This window comes from Moschus berezovskii, chromosome 20, assembly GCF_049115385.1.
Source record: "Moschus berezovskii isolate FMDL1 chromosome 20, NW_MosBer_1.0, whole genome shotgun sequence".
In the NCBI taxonomy this organism is placed as follows: Eukaryota; Metazoa; Chordata; class Mammalia; order Artiodactyla; family Moschidae; genus Moschus; species Moschus berezovskii.
In genome coordinates this window covers 24,220,739-24,238,114 of record NC_142479.1, presented here as the reverse complement: position 1 = coordinate 24,238,114, position 17,376 = coordinate 24,220,739, and the positions used below count along the sequence as shown (strand labels likewise).

At 41.4% G+C, this 17,376-nt stretch overlaps 1 protein-coding gene across 9 annotated transcripts in view; it reads left to right on the top strand.

Moving 5' to 3' along the window:
* BCAS3 (BCAS3 microtubule associated cell migration factor) overlaps positions 1 to 17,376 on the top strand; it is a 600,416-nt gene that overhangs the window by 14,460 nt on the left and 568,580 nt on the right. For 6 of the 9 annotated variants that reach the window (XM_055400120.2, XM_088828647.1, XM_088828644.1 and 3 more), the window contains one exon: positions 14,610 to 14,716. In XM_055400120.2, the coding sequence (XP_055256095.2) occupies positions 14,610 to 14,716 (107 nt within the window). Of the gene's footprint in view, positions 1 to 14,609; positions 14,717 to 16,297; positions 16,355 to 17,376 lie in introns of all 9 variants that reach the window. The other 3 variants (XM_088828643.1, XM_088828641.1, XM_088828642.1) reach the window with 1 other exon arrangement.

Below are 17,376 nucleotides of genomic sequence, written 5' to 3'. Positions count from 1 at the left end.
ATTTTCAACTATAGAAACTTGATTAGAATTAATATTGTACAAGTCTTAGAGTCACTGTACATGTAGTGCCTAGCCTTAAACTTTTAAGTTCAAGTAAGATAACTATTTCTTAGAAAAAAAGTTTTTCTAATTCAAGTTTGGTAAGTTGTGTGGGATTTATAACAGCACAATAAAAATTAGTGTGGGTGGTCCAGTGGCTAAGACTCTATGCTCCCAGTCCAGGGGACTTGGATTCAACCCCTGGTTTGGAACGAGATACCACATGCTACAACTAAGAGTTCGAGTGTCACAGCTGTAGATCCTGCATGCTGCAGGCAAGGCTTGGTGGTGGTGGTAGTTTGGTTTAGTCGCTAAGTCGTGTCCGCCTCTTGTGACCCCATGGACTGTAGTTCACCGGGCTCCTCTGTCCATGGAATTCTCCAGGCAAGAATACTGGAGTGGGTTGCCATTTCCTTCTCCAGGGGATCTTCCCGACCCAGGAATTGAACCCAGGCCTCAGATTTTTTACCGACCGAGCTATGAGGGAAGCCCAGGCTTGGTGGGAGTAAATAAGTAAATAAAAGGGAAATTATTATTTTTTTAAAACATTATATTCCTGAGCAGAATTTATGCCCAGTCCAAGGCCTGTTTGTTCTCAGACACCTTCCTTCCATCTCATTGCTCCTTCCACTCCCTCTTGCAAAGGGCTGCTCCTTGTCTGTTGTCTTCTGGCTGAGTTTGGGGGGCACTGGTAGGAGATCGAAAGGGAGGACGGGAGCAAGGGAGAGTGTTATTCCCTCTCCCTCTCTATTGGCAGCTGCATTTCCTCCGTGCTTCTCTCTTCCCTGGGCAGCTCTGCTCGCCTTTTTGCGGGGTGACCCCAGCACCCTGCTTCCCTCCCTGTCTTCCTAGCTTGGGGTGGTATTGGCTTCCTGCTGTTGCTAATTCAGTAGGCCACCATCTGTGGATCCAGTTGTCTGTATTAAGTTCCCAATTATGAATACACTGACTTGTTTTCATTTCCTAGTTGGATATTGATGGGTATCTTACTCTTGAGTCTTTGTCTTCTCTGGGATGTTTAAGATTCCGCATTTTCCTTTACAACTACTGTCCAGAATGTGGAAGGCTATCACTTCCGCAAATCGGTTTCTTTTGGATTTGGATTCTCTTTCAGGTGGTTTGTTTAAATGACAACTTGCTATGCCATCCGTGCAGAGTAACACATTCGTTTGTATAGGTGGTTATTTATGATACATAACCTCTTCCTACAGTATTTCTCTCTGAAAGCTTCTTATATTTAAAATTTCCTTTCTCTTCATGACTGTCAAATTTCCTTGTTACTAGTATATTCGTCTTCCTTTTCTTCTTTTCCCTTCTTTATTAAGAACTACTTACATGTTTGTCATCTTTTGTTTCCTGTCACCATTTCCTCATGAATTCAGACTCTTTTCTCTTCTGCAAGTGTATTTGCTTTGTGGATGTCAATGTATTAGAGGACTTTCTTGATTTAATAAGAAAGGAAATGTGTTCATGGTCTTGAAAATATATATATATTTTTTAAGTCACTTCAGTCGTGTCCGACTCTGTGTGACCCCATAGACAGCAGCCCACCAGGCTCCCCCGTCCCTGGGATTCTCCAGGCAAGAACACTGTGGAGTGGGTTGTCATTTCCTTCTCCAGTGTGTGAAAGTGAAAAGTGAAAGTGGAGTCGCCCAGTCATGTCTGACTCGTAGCGACCCCAAGGACTGCAGCCTACCAGGCTCCTCCGTCCATGGGATTTTCTAGGCAAGCGTACTGGAGTGGCTTGCAGAAAAAGATTATAAAGCATACACATAATGTTAAAAGTAATTGATTTTTAAAAGGTTTATGTCAGCAGTAAAATGACTTAAAAAAAAGTCACATAATTGGAACATTCCTAGCTGTCTAGTGGTTAGGGCTCTGCACTGTCACTGCCTGGGGCCCAGGTTCAATCCCGGGTCAGGGAACTAAAATCCTGTAAGTCTCACGGCATGATAAAAAAAAAAAAATCACAAAATTAACTTTAAAAATGTCATCAAAATAATCTTTTGGAAAGTTTTTTTTTTAACAGCAAATAAGAAGTGCTGGGGTAATAATGCTTTCTAAAGCCTTTGCATTATTGAAGTGCAATGCATTTGCATCTGGAAGTGTAGACGGATACCACTTATTTGGGACTTTGTGTTCTGTTGAACTTATAATGGTTGTCCTTAAGAGTATCCTGTATCTTAGTTGATTTATTAAACTTTTAAATTTATATATCTTCCTGTTAAATACTTTAGCACACTCCCATATCCTTTGGTCTCTCCTTTCTGTATCATATTGATAGTGTATGAAATTTTGTCCTGGCTTTTTATGGATATTCTTTTCATCATCTCTGGCCCTCGGGGTGTGTGTGCATGTCCACACATGTATGTGTGTGTTTTAAAGCCATAGTAAATATTACCAAGATGTTTGATCCTCCTTAACTTCCCCAGTCTCTTACAGCATTTCTTGGATTTGTCTCTTATTTGAGTTCTTTCTTTAGGAATGTTTTATTTCGGTGTTTATGTGGCAGACCTTCTGAGATATTTATAATTGAAAGAAAATTTGGTATGGGAAAGAAAAAGTAGGGTTCACTGGCTGCAAGTCCAGCATCTCTCTGAAGAAGGCTGTGTGTGTGTGTGTGCTAAGTTGCTTCAGTTATATCTGACTCTTTCAGACTATTTGTACTGTAGCCCTCCAGGCTCCTCTGTCCATGGGATTCTCCAGGCAAGAATACTGGAGTGGGTTGTCATGCCCTCTTCCAGGGGATCTTCCCGATCCACAGTTTGAAACCACGTCTCTTACATCTCTGGCATTATGCAGGCAGGTTCTTTACCACTAGCTCTACCACTTTTCCATTGCATTAGAGATTCTTGGTCAGCCAACCTGCCCTTCCCTGGTTTTGTCTTCCGCAGCTGGGATGCGATTTCTTGATCATTGCCTTTTGTTTCTCATTACATCGTAAGGGAGACAGTGGAGAGGCTGCTTCTGGCCGCAGCCATAGTAGCTCAGCAGCCTGTTTCTTTGTAGAGCAGTTGGGTACCCAGAGATTGTATGAGGTATTTAGTCTTCTCTTCGCTAGACTTGGAGTTTTTTCTGGCAAAACAATTTAGAAGTCTTTTACCTGTCCATAGATTTAAGTTATTTTATAATATTAATGAAACTCTGTTAGCTGTTAATTTAAAACGTGCAGTCTTCTAATTGAACTGTGCCCTGGTGATTCCTTTCTGTTTATTCCAACAGGCCTGAGAACTCTGCTTTTTATCATGAAATTATTAAATGGTGCCACTTGGCCTTTTACCACAGGGTTGCAGCCATTTGATTATGGGCTTATCAGAGTTGGGGGTGGAGTAGGTAACAGTTTATAGGAGAGATACTCTGAGGAATCTGGGTTATTGGGATTCTCCTTTCCTGAATCCTTTTAGGTATCTCCATTCCTAATCTGTTTGGTGTCTGGTAGAGACTGTGGCTGTTGGAGTTTAATAGAAAGGAGGATTGAGGCCCTTTGTGTCCTGGTTATCATTTTGTTTCTGCTTTCGGCAGTCTTGATTATGCCCAAGATTGTTTTTCTTGAGGCACTCACTGTACTGAAAAAGATATAAGGAGTAGCCAAAGCAGGTTAATATCCTGACATTTTCTGTCACATTCTCTAAAAGTGAGCATGTAGTGTGAGTCCCAAAACACATCAGGTTTAATCAGCTGGTTTGCTTCAGCATAAGAACTGCCAACTTTCTAGCCTGTGCGGGGTAATTCTCACTATCCTGAGTTGGTCAGTTCTAATATCAAGGTTGGGCTTCCCTGGTGGCTCAGAGGTTAAAGCATCTGCCTCCAATGCGGGAGACCCGGGTTCAATCCCTGGGTCGGGAAGATCTCCTGGAGAAGGAAACGGTAACCCACTCCAGTATTCTTGCCTGGAGAATCCCATGGATGGAGAAGCCTAGTAGGCTACAGTCCACAGGGTCGCAAAGAGTCGGACACGACTGAGCGATGGAATGGAATGGAATATCAAGGTTTAAGAATATACTTAGATATCAATTTTTCTATTCCACAGGATTTATTTTTTAGTTGCATGTGATCAGTTTAAGGGAAAAAAACGTTTTAATTGTGGTAAAATGTGCTTAACATAAAATTTACTTTCTTAGCCATTTTTCAGTGTACTGATCTGTAGTTGTAAATACATTCACATTGTTATGCAACCAATCTCCAGAGCTGTTTTTATCTTGTAGAACTGAAACTATACCCATTAAACAACAACTCTACATTCTCTCCTTCTCACTAACTCCAGGCAACTACCTTTCTACTTTGTCTCTGAATTGGAGGTACTTAAGCCACTTCATAAGCGGCATCACTCAGTGATATCATTCAGTTCAGTTCAGTTCAGTCGCTCAGTCGTGTCTGACTCTTTGTGACCCCATGAATCACAGCACGCCAGGCCTCCCTGTCCATATCATACATGTGTCTAAATTTCCTTTCTAAGTCTGTGTGATTAATTCTTTTTTTTTTTTTTTATCATTTTATCTTTTCATAGGTGATCATTTGGGTTGTCTCTACCCTTTGGCTTTACAAAGAATGCTGCTTTTAACAATTATTTTTAAATTATTTTGAATCCCTGCTTTCAGTTCTTTTTGAGTAATACCCATAAGTGGAATTGTTGGCTCATAAGTTCTTTTTAATTTTTTGAGAAACCACCATGCTGTTGTCCATAGGGAATTCTTTTTAAACCTACTCCCATGGCTGGGAAGCAGAGTGGCTTAATCCCTTGAGTCTTTCACTTCTCACAGCTCCTCTCTGATGCTTACTTCTCTTCTCCGACTTCTCTAACGAGGTGGGAGCAGTGATTGCTCAAAGCTCTCTGTTCATAACTTTATGATCAAAGAGGAAAGAAGAGTCCATTGGGCAATCCAGCATGCTCAGGCTGGATTACCTTCCAGTTATGGGAATAGTTGCAGTGGCCAAGGATGTGGTACTAGAATTGACTCAGCTGGTTGTGTGCCTGTCCCTCTGCTTGATGTGGGGGGAGGGTCAGATCAGTTATCCGAGAAGGAGGAGGTATGGAGTAGGAAGTGTGTGAGGCATGCAAGGAGACTAGAGGCTGTAAGCCTCGGTTGCTCTAGTGTGCCTGGGTCCCCATTTCAGCTGCCTCCTAGACATCTTCACTTAGATATCCCCAAATGCCTCAAACTCTTAATCGTTTCCTATCTAACTGTGACGCTTCCGTATCTATACTTTAACCTCACTTGCTTTTCAACAGTCACTAAAAGCAGAGAACTTCTTATACCTTGGAATCTTTGCACAGGGGGTCTTCTGGCTGAAGTGAACACTTCAGCCTTAACCCTCATTCCACTGTTGTGTGCACGTGCGTGCTCTCAGTCGCTCAGTCGTGTCCAGCTCTTTGTGGCCCCATGGACTGTAGCCCGCCAGGCTTTTTTGTCCGTGGGAGTCTCCAGGCAAGAATACTGGAGTGGGGTGCCATTCCCTCCTCCAGGGGATCTTCCCGACCCAGTGATCGAATGCACACCACCTGCGTCTCCTGCATTGGCAGGCAGAATCTTCAGCGTTGCGCCACCTGGGAAGCCCGTCATTCACCTATTAGCATCTACTAAAAGTGAATTTCCAGTTTTTAAACTGGGTGTTGGTAGAATATTGCTGCTATCACCATGCATGTGAAATACAGAAGAAGCTGGTTTGTGAGGAAAGATTTAATTTCACTTTACACCTTGATTTCTGAGGTGAGCAGAAAATCCAGCATCCCCTTCTCCCTCTCCCAAGTGCAGACATTTTTCCAAGAAGGCAGAGTATACTGAGTGTGCTAACAGGTGAGGTTAACAAATAAGATAGACTGTAAAAAAATTGTATTGAAATATAGTTGATTTACAGTGTTGTGTTAATTTCTTCTGTATAGCAAAGTGATTGTTATACATATCTATACATTCTTTTTCATCTTCTTTTCCATGATAGTTTATCACAGGATATAGAATATAGTTCCCTGTGCTATACAGCAGGACCTTGTTTATCCATCCTATGTATAATAATTTTCATCTGCTAATGCCAAACTCCCAATCCTTCTCTCCTCTCCCTCCCTCCTCCTTGGCTGCCACAACTGTGTTCTCAGTGAAGATAGACATGTTGTTGAAGGATGAGTGAATCAAAGGAAAATGTTGTAGTTATCTAAAACCACAGAGGAAATTCTACATATCTCTGTAGGAAAAACTGTAAAGTCCATATTTAGGGGAGAAAAAAGAAACCAATGAAAAAGGTAAAGAGCAGTTATAGAATAACCAGTGATGGTATGATAAAAGATATAAAGTCAAAGAATAAGGATTACTTAAAGCCGTAATAGTTCTGAAGAATAACCTAAAATTTTTACAAAATTAAGAGCTTCACTTAAAAGTAATGAAGTCTGCTTTACCACCATCCAGAGAAAGAAAAATAGCACAGGTGACTAAGCAGAACCTAAAGTAAGATACAGGAGATTTTTGTATAATGACCTCTGGGTTTTATATGTGGCATTTGAGCCCTTCCAAAAGTGACAACCTGTGATCAGGGTGGTAGCTGTGGTACAAAGATGACTGAGGGTCGAGTCCTGAGATTGCTCTTCAGCTTCGAGTAAATTTTACCCACCTGTTCTTTTTTTTTTTTTGGATGGGTAGGGGGCTTCCCTGATAGCTCAGTTGGTAAAGAATCTGCCCGCAATGTGGGAGACCTGGGTTTGATCCCTGGCTTGAGAAAATTCCCTGTTCTTTTAAAATTTTTTTCTTTTAGGCCACACCACATGGCTTTTGGGATGTTAGTTCCCTGACTGGGCATTGAACGTGGGCCCTCAGAAATGAGAGCACAGAGTCCTAGCCGCTGTACTACCCAGGGAATTCCCCTAACTTGTTCTTGTCAGTGATAAAATGAAATCGGCTCCTGCTCTACACATAAAACAGGATTTTTGTGCATCAGGTTAGATAATGTATTTGCAAAGCAATGGAATATTATAAAAGAACATTTAAATGTTAGATGTAAAGAGAATTGGGCTTCCCCCGTGACTCAGTGCTAAAGAGTCTACCTGTAGTGCAGGAGATGCAGGTCCAGTCCCTGGGTTGGGAAGATCCCCTGGAGAAGGAAATGGTAGCCCCGTCTAGTATTCTTGCCTAGGAAATCCCTTGGACAGAGGAGGCTGGCAGGCTACAGACCGTGGGGTCACAAAGAGTCGGACACTGAACAACAGTCACTCAGTCGTGTCCGACTCTTGCAATCCCATGGACTGCAGCACACCAGGCTTCCTTGTCCTTAACTGTCTCCTGGAGTTTGCTCAAACTCATGCCCATTGAGTTGATGATGCCATCCAACCATCTCATCCTCTGTCACCCTCTACTCCTCCTGTCCTCAATCTTTCCCAGCATCAGGGTCTTTTCCAGTGAGTCAGCTCTTTGCATCAGATGGCCAGAGTATTGGAGCTTCAGCTTCAACGTCAGTCCTTCTAATGAATATTCAGGGTTGATTTCCTTTAGGAAAACCTGGTTTGATCCCCTTATTGTCCAGGAGACTCTCAGAAGTCTTCTCCAACACCACAGTTCTTTGGTGCTCAGCCTTCTTTATGGTCCAACTCTCACATCTGTACGTGACTACTGAAAAAACCATAGGTTTGACTAGATGGACCTTTGTTGGCAAAGTAATTTCTCTGCTTTTTAATACACTAAGTTTGTCATAGCTTTCCTTCCAAGGAGCAAGCGTCTTTTAATTTCATGGCTGCAGTCACCGTTCACAGCGATTTTGAAGCCCAATAAAATAGTCTGTCACTGTTTCCATTGTTTCCCCATCTATTTGCTGTGAAGTGATGGAACCGGATGCTATGATTGTCTTTTGAATGTTGAGTTTTAAGCCTGCATTTTCTCTCTACTCTTTCACGTTCTTCAAGAGGCTCTTTAGTTCCTCTTTGCTTTCTGCCATTGGGATGGTGTCATCTGCATATCTGAGGTTATTGATATTTCTCCCAGCAATCTTGACTCCAGCTTGAGTTTCATCCAGCCCAGCATTTCTCATGATGTACTCTGCATATAAGTTAAATAAGCAGGGAGATAATATACAGCCTTGACGTACTCCTTTTCCTATTTGGAACCAGTCTGTTGTTCCATGTCCAGTTCTAACTGTTGCTTCTTGACCTGCATGCAGGCGTCTCAGGAGGCAGGTAAGGTGGTCTGGTATTCCCGTCTCTTGGAGAATTTTCCACAGTTTGTTGTGACCCACACAGTAAGAGGCTTTAGTGTAGTCAGTGAAGGAGAAATAGATGTTTTTCCTGGAATTCCATTTCTTTCTCTGTGGTCCTATGGATGTTGACAATTTGATCTCTGGTTCCTCTGCCTTTTCTCAATCCAGCTTGTACATCTGGAAGTTCTTGATTCATGTAGTGTTGAAGCCTAGTTTGAAGGATTTTCAGCTTTACCTTGCTAGCATGTGAAATGAGTAAAATTGTAGGGTAGCTTGAACATTCTTTGGCATTGCCCTTCTTTGGGATTGGAAAGAAAACTGACCTTTTCCAGTCCTGTGGCACCTACTGAGTTTTCCAAATTTGCTGGCATATTGAGTGCAACACTTTTAAGAGCATCATTTTTTAGGATTTGAAATAACTCAGCTGGAATTCCATCACCTCCACTAGCTTTGGTTATAGTAATGCATCCTAAAACCCAGTGACTTCATGCTCCAGGATGTCTGGCTCTAGGTGAGTGACCATACCATCGTGGTTTTCCTGGTCACTAAGACTTTTTTTGTAAAGTTCTCCTGTGTATTCTTGCCACTTAGGTCCATACTGTTCCTGTCCTTTACGTTGCCCATCTTTGCAAGAAATACTCCCTTGTTATCTCTAATTTTCTTGAGATCTCTAGTCTTTTCCATTGCATTGTTTTCCTTTATTTCCTTGCATTGCTTGCTTAAGACTGAGTGACTAAGCAATAACGAAAGAGAATTAATTATGCCCTTAGGTTAAATAAGCTTATGATTTTGAATTTTGCTGGATATAGAATCATGTGCTATTAATTTTATGCTAGTGAATTCCTGTCAAAGGAAAATCAGCATAAAAAATAACTGGGACTTCCCTGATGGTCCAGAGTTTAAGACATTGCACTTCCACTGCAGGGGGCATGGATTTGATATCTGGTTGAGGAACTAAGATACCCCATGCTATGCCTTCTAGCCAAAAAATAGGAAGAAAAAATTACTGATTATGAACTGTGTTCAAGATTTTGATCTTTATATTTGAGCTATGGGAAGTCACTAATATAGAGGATAGATAGTGAGTAGGTATATGCCATTTTTTGTTTGTTTTTCGGCTGTACCTCTTGGCTTATGGGATTTTAGTTCCTCAGCCAGGGATTGAACTGTGGGCCGATGGCAGTGAGTACAGAATCCTAATTACTGGACTGCCAGGGAATTCCCCATTATGTGTATTTTGAAAAGATCACTCTGACTCTAATACAGAGTTCGGTGAACAGCGGTGGAGGCAGAAAGTCACTCAGGCTTTTGCAATAGATGTTGTAGACAGAGGTTGTGCTGTTGTAAGCAGAGAGCTATTTAGGAAGCTTGCTCATAGATTTATTGCTGGAGGGAAGGAAGAAGGCGGTTCCTGATTTTGCTATCTGGATAGATAATCATGCTGTTCCCCAAAATAGGAAACTGGAAGATCATGTTTGGGGAGGAAATCCTGATCTTTAAATGGAATTTGATCTTCTGTTGAGACATCCAAAACCCATACTGAGGAAGTTACTAGCAGAGAGTAACTGAAGCAATGGTTGGAATGCGGTCACTTAGGGAGGGTTAGTGTAAGAAGAAAAGGGAGTTTAGGAATTCACTTTAAGTAACTAATATTTCAAGGGAAGTTAGAAAAGGATGAGCCAGCAGAGAATATGGTTAGCATTGGTTATAGCTGCTGAATAATCTTAACAAGATGTTCTTAAAAAATATATTGGATTCAGCAACTTGGAGGTTACTGATGACCGTAGTAAAAGTCACCTGGGAGGAGTGTTGGGGCAGAAACACATTCTGAAATAGGTTAGGGTGAATGACAGATGAAAAACAGATGACAGTTATAAACAAAGAATTCAGCTCCTAGAGAGAGAGGAAATAGTGAAGTCAAATAAAGGGAGAGGGATATTACTGGTTTATGATTAAAAAACCCCCTTATTTAGGGACTTCCCTGGTGGGCCCTGGTGGGTTAAGATTCCAGGGTTCCTTTGCAGGGGTTGTAGGCTTGATCCCTATTCAGGGAACTAAGATTTGCACATGCTGCCTGGAGCAGCCAAAAATATAAAAACAAACCCACCTTATTTGTTGTGCAAATATACCATGATAAACAGCACAACAGTATGGATCACTGAATTTTTACACATCGTAAATCTGTGGAGCCATAACTAAGGTAGAAAATAGAATGTTGCTACCTAATTGCCTAGTGATTCTGAATTTCATATAAAGAGAATCGTTCAGTATATAGGCGTGTGTGTCCGGCTTCTTTTGCTTATTAGTCTGTGCATTTCGTCCATATTACGGTATACGGTGAAAGTGAAGTTGCTCAGTCGTGTCCGACTCTTTGCGACCCTGTGGACTGTAGCCTACCAGGCTTCTCCGTCCATGGGATTCTCCAGGCAAGAATACTGGAGTGGGTTACTGTTTCCTTCTCCAGGGGATCTTCCCAACCCAGGGATCGAACCTGGGTCTACCGCATTGGAGGCAGACGCTTTAACCTCTGAGCCACCAGGGAAGCCCTACGGTATACGGTAGTGGATCATTATTCCTGTGCTGAGTAGTGTTGCATTGTGCATTGTATCCGTGTGCCACTGCGCTTGTCCTTTCTCCTCTGGATGGACTTTGGATCGATTCCAGCTGTAATTATTTGATTGCTGTAATATTTTGGTAAGCATTCTTGTGTCTTGGTGTATCTGTGCTGAGGCTTCTAATGAGTTTATACCTAGAGTGGAACTGCTTGGTCAGAGGGCATGGGATCTTCAACCTGAGTATATATTGTCTGTTTTCCCAAGTGGTTATACTGATTTCCATTTACCAGCACTAAATAAGCAGCCTCTTCACTCCATATCCTGCCAACTCTTGGTTTTGTCATTGTGGTTTTAATTAACACTTCCTTGATTACAAATGAGGTTGAGCCACTTTTAATGTTCACTGATGATTGATTTGAATATCCTATTTTTGAAGTGTTATTTTCATGTCTTCTGCCTATTTTTCTAATGACCTGCCTTTTTCATATTGATTTTTAATTTGTACATGACTTAGCAACTATATGTGTGTGTATATATGTGAATTAGACAAATCTTTGTGGGGTTATAATTGTCTCTTCTCCCAGGCTCTGGCTTGGCTTTTTACTGTTCCGGTCAGGGTGGCTCATGAGAAACAGAAATTCTCCATTTTAATGTAATAAATTTAATGTAGTAGAATTTGCCAGTTTTTTATACTAGGAGTTTTTTGTGTTCTGTTGTGAAGTTTTTTCCCTGTACCATAATCATGAAAATATATTTCTACAGTGTTCCTCTAGTGTTTTGTTAATTTTAGCTTTGTCATTTATATCTAAAATTCACTGGTATTGATTTATTTGAAAAATTTTAAAAGACAGACACTTTGGCATGTTTAAATACTCATTGGGAGTATATAGTATATGGAAGGAATGGGAGATACAGGAAAGGAAGGGTTAGAAAAAGAGCCCTGAGAAAGTGAGAGAGAATGGGATCCAAAGCGGAGTGATTTACTTTATTTTTGTTTGTTTGGAAAAGTTCTATTCATCCTTCAAAACCCTAGGTCATTGAGGCTCGATGAAGTCTCTCTTGGTATTCCAACTTTATCATCTCTCCATGATGTTAGTCACCTCTGCCCTAACACCTACATTTATTGTTGCCTTTTTCATGCTGTTTTAGAATCATCAGCTTATACATCTGTCTCCCTCGTCAGACTGGAGGTTTCTCACTTTAAAAATTATTGGAGTATGATTGCTTTGCAGTGTTGCGTTAGTTTCTGCTGTATAACACAGTGAATTAGCTATATGTCTACGTGTACCCCCTTCCTCTTGGACCTCCTGCCCACACCTCCCCTCTCTCCACCAACCCACCCATCTAGGTCATCACAGAGCACCAGCTGAGCTCCCTGTGGTATACTGCAGGTTTCCACTAGCTGTTTTACACATGGTAATGTATTTATGGGCTTCCCTTGTGGCTCAGCTGGTAAGGGATCCGCTTGCAATGCAGGAGACCTGGGTTCCATCCCGGGGCTGGGAAGATCCTCTGGAGAAGGGAAAGGCTACCCACTCCAGGATTCTGGCCTGGAGAATTCCATAGACTGCATGTATATATAGTCTGTGGGGTCGCAAAGAGTCCTAATCTCCTGATTCATCCCACCTTCCCCTTCCCCCTCGCTGAGTGATTTACTTTAGACAAAAGGAAAGAGAATTGTGTGTCATAGAGTGGAATGAGAAGAGAGTGAGTGGCACAGATGCATGTGGGTCTTTGGCAACAGAAAGTTTCTAGATTCCTTGTGCAGTATATGAGACATATTATCTGCTGAGTAAGGAGAGATTGAGTGGAGGCAGGGCTTGGAGAACGCTTTAAGAAAGTCATTGAAATTGTAGAAGTTTCAGAAAATTGAGTACATTTGTTGTGCAGTTTTGAAGTTTTGAAGGCTCAGTTGAGGTTTGTGGAGATAGTTTATAGGGGTGACAATTGTGTCTCATTGTGTGATTTTCTCTGGTGGAACTTGGTTGCCATGGAATATACTAGCATAGTGGACTGGTTGGATTCATCTAGGATGGCGGTTTTGCTGGTTGGGTGCCATGCAAAGATCCCACACAAAGGGATTAAAGAATGTAGATGACTGGCTGAAGTTACTGAGATGCCTGATCCAAGACTGTTAAGGCAGGAGGAGAGTAAATATATGAGAGGCCTGAAGAGTAGGGAGAAGGCAGGGTTTCGGTGGATTGGAGGTCTTAATGAAGTCAGAGAGCGAATCACAGAGCAAATAGTTGAGCAAACTTGCTGGAAGATAAGGTGGTGATCTGAGAAGAAAAGACTTGATGAGTGATTTTTGAGGTGTAATAGTTCTGTTCAGTAAGGATATAGTGTATAATACTGATGATAAATGTTTAATGTGAACTGGAAAAGTTGATTAGAAAAGTACACATACTTCTTTTATTGTGGACTGTGTGTCCAGTGTGTTCAGATGTATCAGAATTTACTATCCCCTGTAAGTAAAGGAACATAATTTTTCTTCCATTGCTAAATTTATACATATTAGAATTCTAGATGGTTACACATCATATTTGTGTTTAGTTAATTTTGGTAAAATATTTTACTTTGATTTGCCTTTATAGGTGGTTGTGTTCTTGATATTAGTATTTCCTGGGTATCTAGTGAGAGTTTGATTTTTATTTTAAAAGATTTCTTAATTAGAAAAAATTTTTTTTAAGTAGCATGATTTTATGACAAGAGTAATCACATTGGCACAGTGCTTCTTGTGCCAAGTTGCACAAGCCCTCTAGCTCTTTGCAGAGACCTTTATCCATCTTTTTTTGGCCCTACCATGTGGCACGTGGGATCTTAGTTCCCTGACTGGGGATCCAACCCACGCCCCTTGCACTGAGAGCACAAAATCTTAAGCACTGGACCTCCAGGGAAGTTCCCCCTCTCCTCCCCATCTTGCATCTTACTCTTCCTTATCCTCTGCCTGTTGTTTCTCAGAGTGCCCAGATACAACTTGTGAACCCACATGACTTACGTTGTCTGCCCCTGCCGGGCACTGCTCTGCTGTCCTTTGCCCGGCGCTCGGTTCCCCTGGGTCCTGCTGTCGCTCTGTCAGGCTCTGTAGTCTGCTCTTCATGTGTCATGGAGTGATGCTAGGTACTGGCACCCTCCTGAGAGAGTTTGATGTTTAAAACCTACTTGTGCTCATTATAGGTTCTGTTCCCTGGTGACTCAGTGGTAAAGAATCCGCCTGCCGATACTGGAGACGCTGGTTCTGTCTCTGATCCAGGAAGATCCCCTGGAGTAGGAAATGGTAGCCCACTCCAGTATTCCTGCCTGGAAAATCCTGTAGGCAGAGGATCCTGGCTGGCTACACAATGGTCCATGGGGTCACAAAAAAGTCAGAAACGACTTAGCAACGAAGCAACAAGGACAAACAAAAAAACCCTACTAGTTCCGTGATTTCAGCTTTCTATTCACTTTCCTTCAAATGTTTTCCAAAACCTCTGAATTTTTAAAGAAAATATTTATTTGGTTGGGTCAAATCTTAGTTGTGGCACCCGCGATCTTCATTGTGTCCTGTGGGGCCTTTCATTGCTTTGGACTCTCTAGTTGTGGTGCTTGGGCTCAGTAGTTGTGGTGCTCAGGCTTGGTTGCCCCTGCAGCATGTGGGGTCTTAGGTCCCTGACCAGGGATTGAACCCATGTCTCTTGCATTGCAGGGCAGATTGTTAACCACTGGGCCACCAGGGAAGTCCCAAAACTTCTGAATTTTTTATTGAAAAATAATTGAAGCCAATAGCATTAAAGGAGTGTCGTTGTTTTTGTTGATTTACATTGTGTCTTGAATTTCCTCTTCTGTTATTTAATTCTAATGCAGATACATCAAGAAATCTGGAATTTCATGAAATTCATAGCACGGGGAATGAACCGCCTTTGCTGATTATGATTGGCTACAGTGATGGAATGCAGGTCTGGAGCATCCCTGTAAGTATGAAGATGCTGACTCCCTGAAATAGAAAACTTTGCAGCATGCTAGCTGGTGGCCATATTTTCTCTAAGGACTCCTCCATTTATTTTGCAAGCAGTTGCTCAGAGCCTGCTTTGTGTGGAACCCCATAGGAGGCCCAAGGAGTAAAGGGCAAGTGGGAACTGAACCATGCGGTAAATGGTTTGTAAAGTAGGCCAGCAATTGTGGGGATCACTTTACATGGAAGATTTCACGTCTCATCATGGTAACCCTATGAAGTAGGTATTATTATTCTCTTTTCTGGCAATTTTTACAGAAGAGTAAAGAGGCTAACCCCTGGAGAAGGAAATGGCAACCCACTGCAGTATTCTCACCTGAAAAATCCCTTGGACAGAGGAGCTTGGCACACTACAGTCCATGGAATCTCAGAGTTAGACACGACTTAATGATTAAACAACAACAAAGAAGCATATGGAAGGCTTAAAATAAATTAGCGATTATTAAAAAAAAAAGTTTTCAGTCAGTTAAAACATCCAAATGGTACAAAATTCAAGAGGTATAAGTGAGTAACAAAACTCCCTACCACTGTTGTCCTCAGTTTCCCTTATCTTGAGTAGTTTCTAGTTCCCTAGGATTTCTAGTTTCTTACGTATCTTGAGTTTTTAGCAAATAAGAACATATATATTTCTCCCACCCTGCCTTTCCTTAACAGAAGGGAGCATACTATACAACTGTCTGCACTTTGCTAGTTTTTATGAATTAGTATTCCAAGAGCTTCTCTATGGGATATATAGCCACATATAATTCTCTTATTTGGACTTTCCTTAATTTACATAACTTGTTTCCAACTATTGGAAACACCTGATGCACCCTCCCCTCACCTTTTCTGATATTAGAAACAATGATGTAATACATGAGCTTGAACTGAGGTCATTTTGTGTCTACATTTGTTTAGAATAAATCACAGTTTTGATAAATGTTTTAAATTGCCTAAAACTGGTCCCAGTTTCCTTCTTCAGTCCTACATGTGCTTCTCTGGGATGACCAAAAGTAAATATACTAGAAGAGGAAGAGGCTTGGTGGAATCACAGCTCAGTGAATGTGTAGTTGGGACTACGTACTTTGGCTTGTACTTAGTTATATTCTGGTTTTTGGCATGGCCTAGGTATCATGTCTTTCCTGTAGATTGGGGTGGAAGGCCTCGTTGGCAGGTGGAACATCTATTGTGTAGTTTTTTGTTTTTGTTTTGCAGTTGGAGACCTGGGGCCAATATCTGTGCCTTTAATAAATGCATTTACTACATTGTTTGAAGCCTGTTTTACATGGGTGGTTCAACTAGAATTTTTTTTCTTCCCTTTTCGGTTCTTTTGAGTATTATGGTTACTTCCTAAAAGATTTATAAGCAAATATATATTGCCTCAAATTTAATGAAATGCTAGGTGTTCTTGAGTACAGAATTTGGCTTAAGGATTATTGAGTAATGAGTACATTGTTCTTCATAATTCTTAAACATTTTAAGTAAAAATATTGTTTATTCTTATATTCTATAAATCACTTATAATGAACTATAGTTCTTATAGTTCCCTCTAATCTTACAGGGGGCTTCCCTGGTGACTCAGTTGGTGAAGAATCTGCCTGTAATGCAGGAGACCCAGGTTTGATCCCTGGGTTGGGAAGATATCCTGGAGAAGGGAATGGCAAACCACTCCTGTATTCTTGCTTGGAGAATTCCATGGACAGAGGAGCCTGGCAGGCTGTTTAGTCAATGGAGTTGCAAAGAATCGGGTACGACTGAGCGACTAACACACACACACATACACACACTAATTTTATAATAATTACGTATCATATTATTAAATATTTAGGATTTGAGGCTTTCTATTTCTTAAAGATTGGCTTTATTTTGCAGAGATAGAAGAATCCTGTTGGTATGTCATGGAGCGAGTGAACTTGTTTTTTTGCCTTTGGGAATGTGTAGTTAACATTTTTTCAAGACCTTGCAGTGTTGTTTGTAATTGAAGTATTATGCAAAGGCATAGACAAAGGACCTAAAATATAACAGTGTTTTGTTTGTTTGCTTTTTCCTAACAAGAGAAATAATTCTAAGTTGTGTTCAGAGGAGAGGATTTTGTAAATGTAACCTTTTCTTATTCAGTTCACTTAAGTCTCTCAGTCGTGTCTGACTCTTTGTGACCCCATGAATCACAGCATGCCAGGCCTCCCTGTCCATCACCAACTCCTGGAGTTCACTTAAACTCATGTCCATCGAGTTGGTGATGCCATCCAGCCATCTCATCCTCTGTCGTCCCCTTCTCCTCCCACCCCCAATCCTTCCCAGCATCAGAGTCTTTTCCAGTGAGTCAACTCTTCGCATGAGGTGGCCAAAGTATTGGAGTTTCAGCTTTAGCATCAGTCCTTCCAATGAACACCCAGGATCGATCTCCTTTAGAATGGACTGGTTGGATCTCCTTGCAGTCCAAGGGACTCTCAAGAGTCTTCTCCAGCACCACAGTTCAAAAGCACCAATTCTTCAGTGCTCAGCTTTCTTCACAGTCCAATTCTCACATCCATACATGACCACTGGAAAAACCATCGCCTTGACTAGACGAACCTTTGTTGGCAAAGTAATGTCTCTGCTTTTTAATATACTGTGTAGGTTGGTCATAACTTTCCTTCC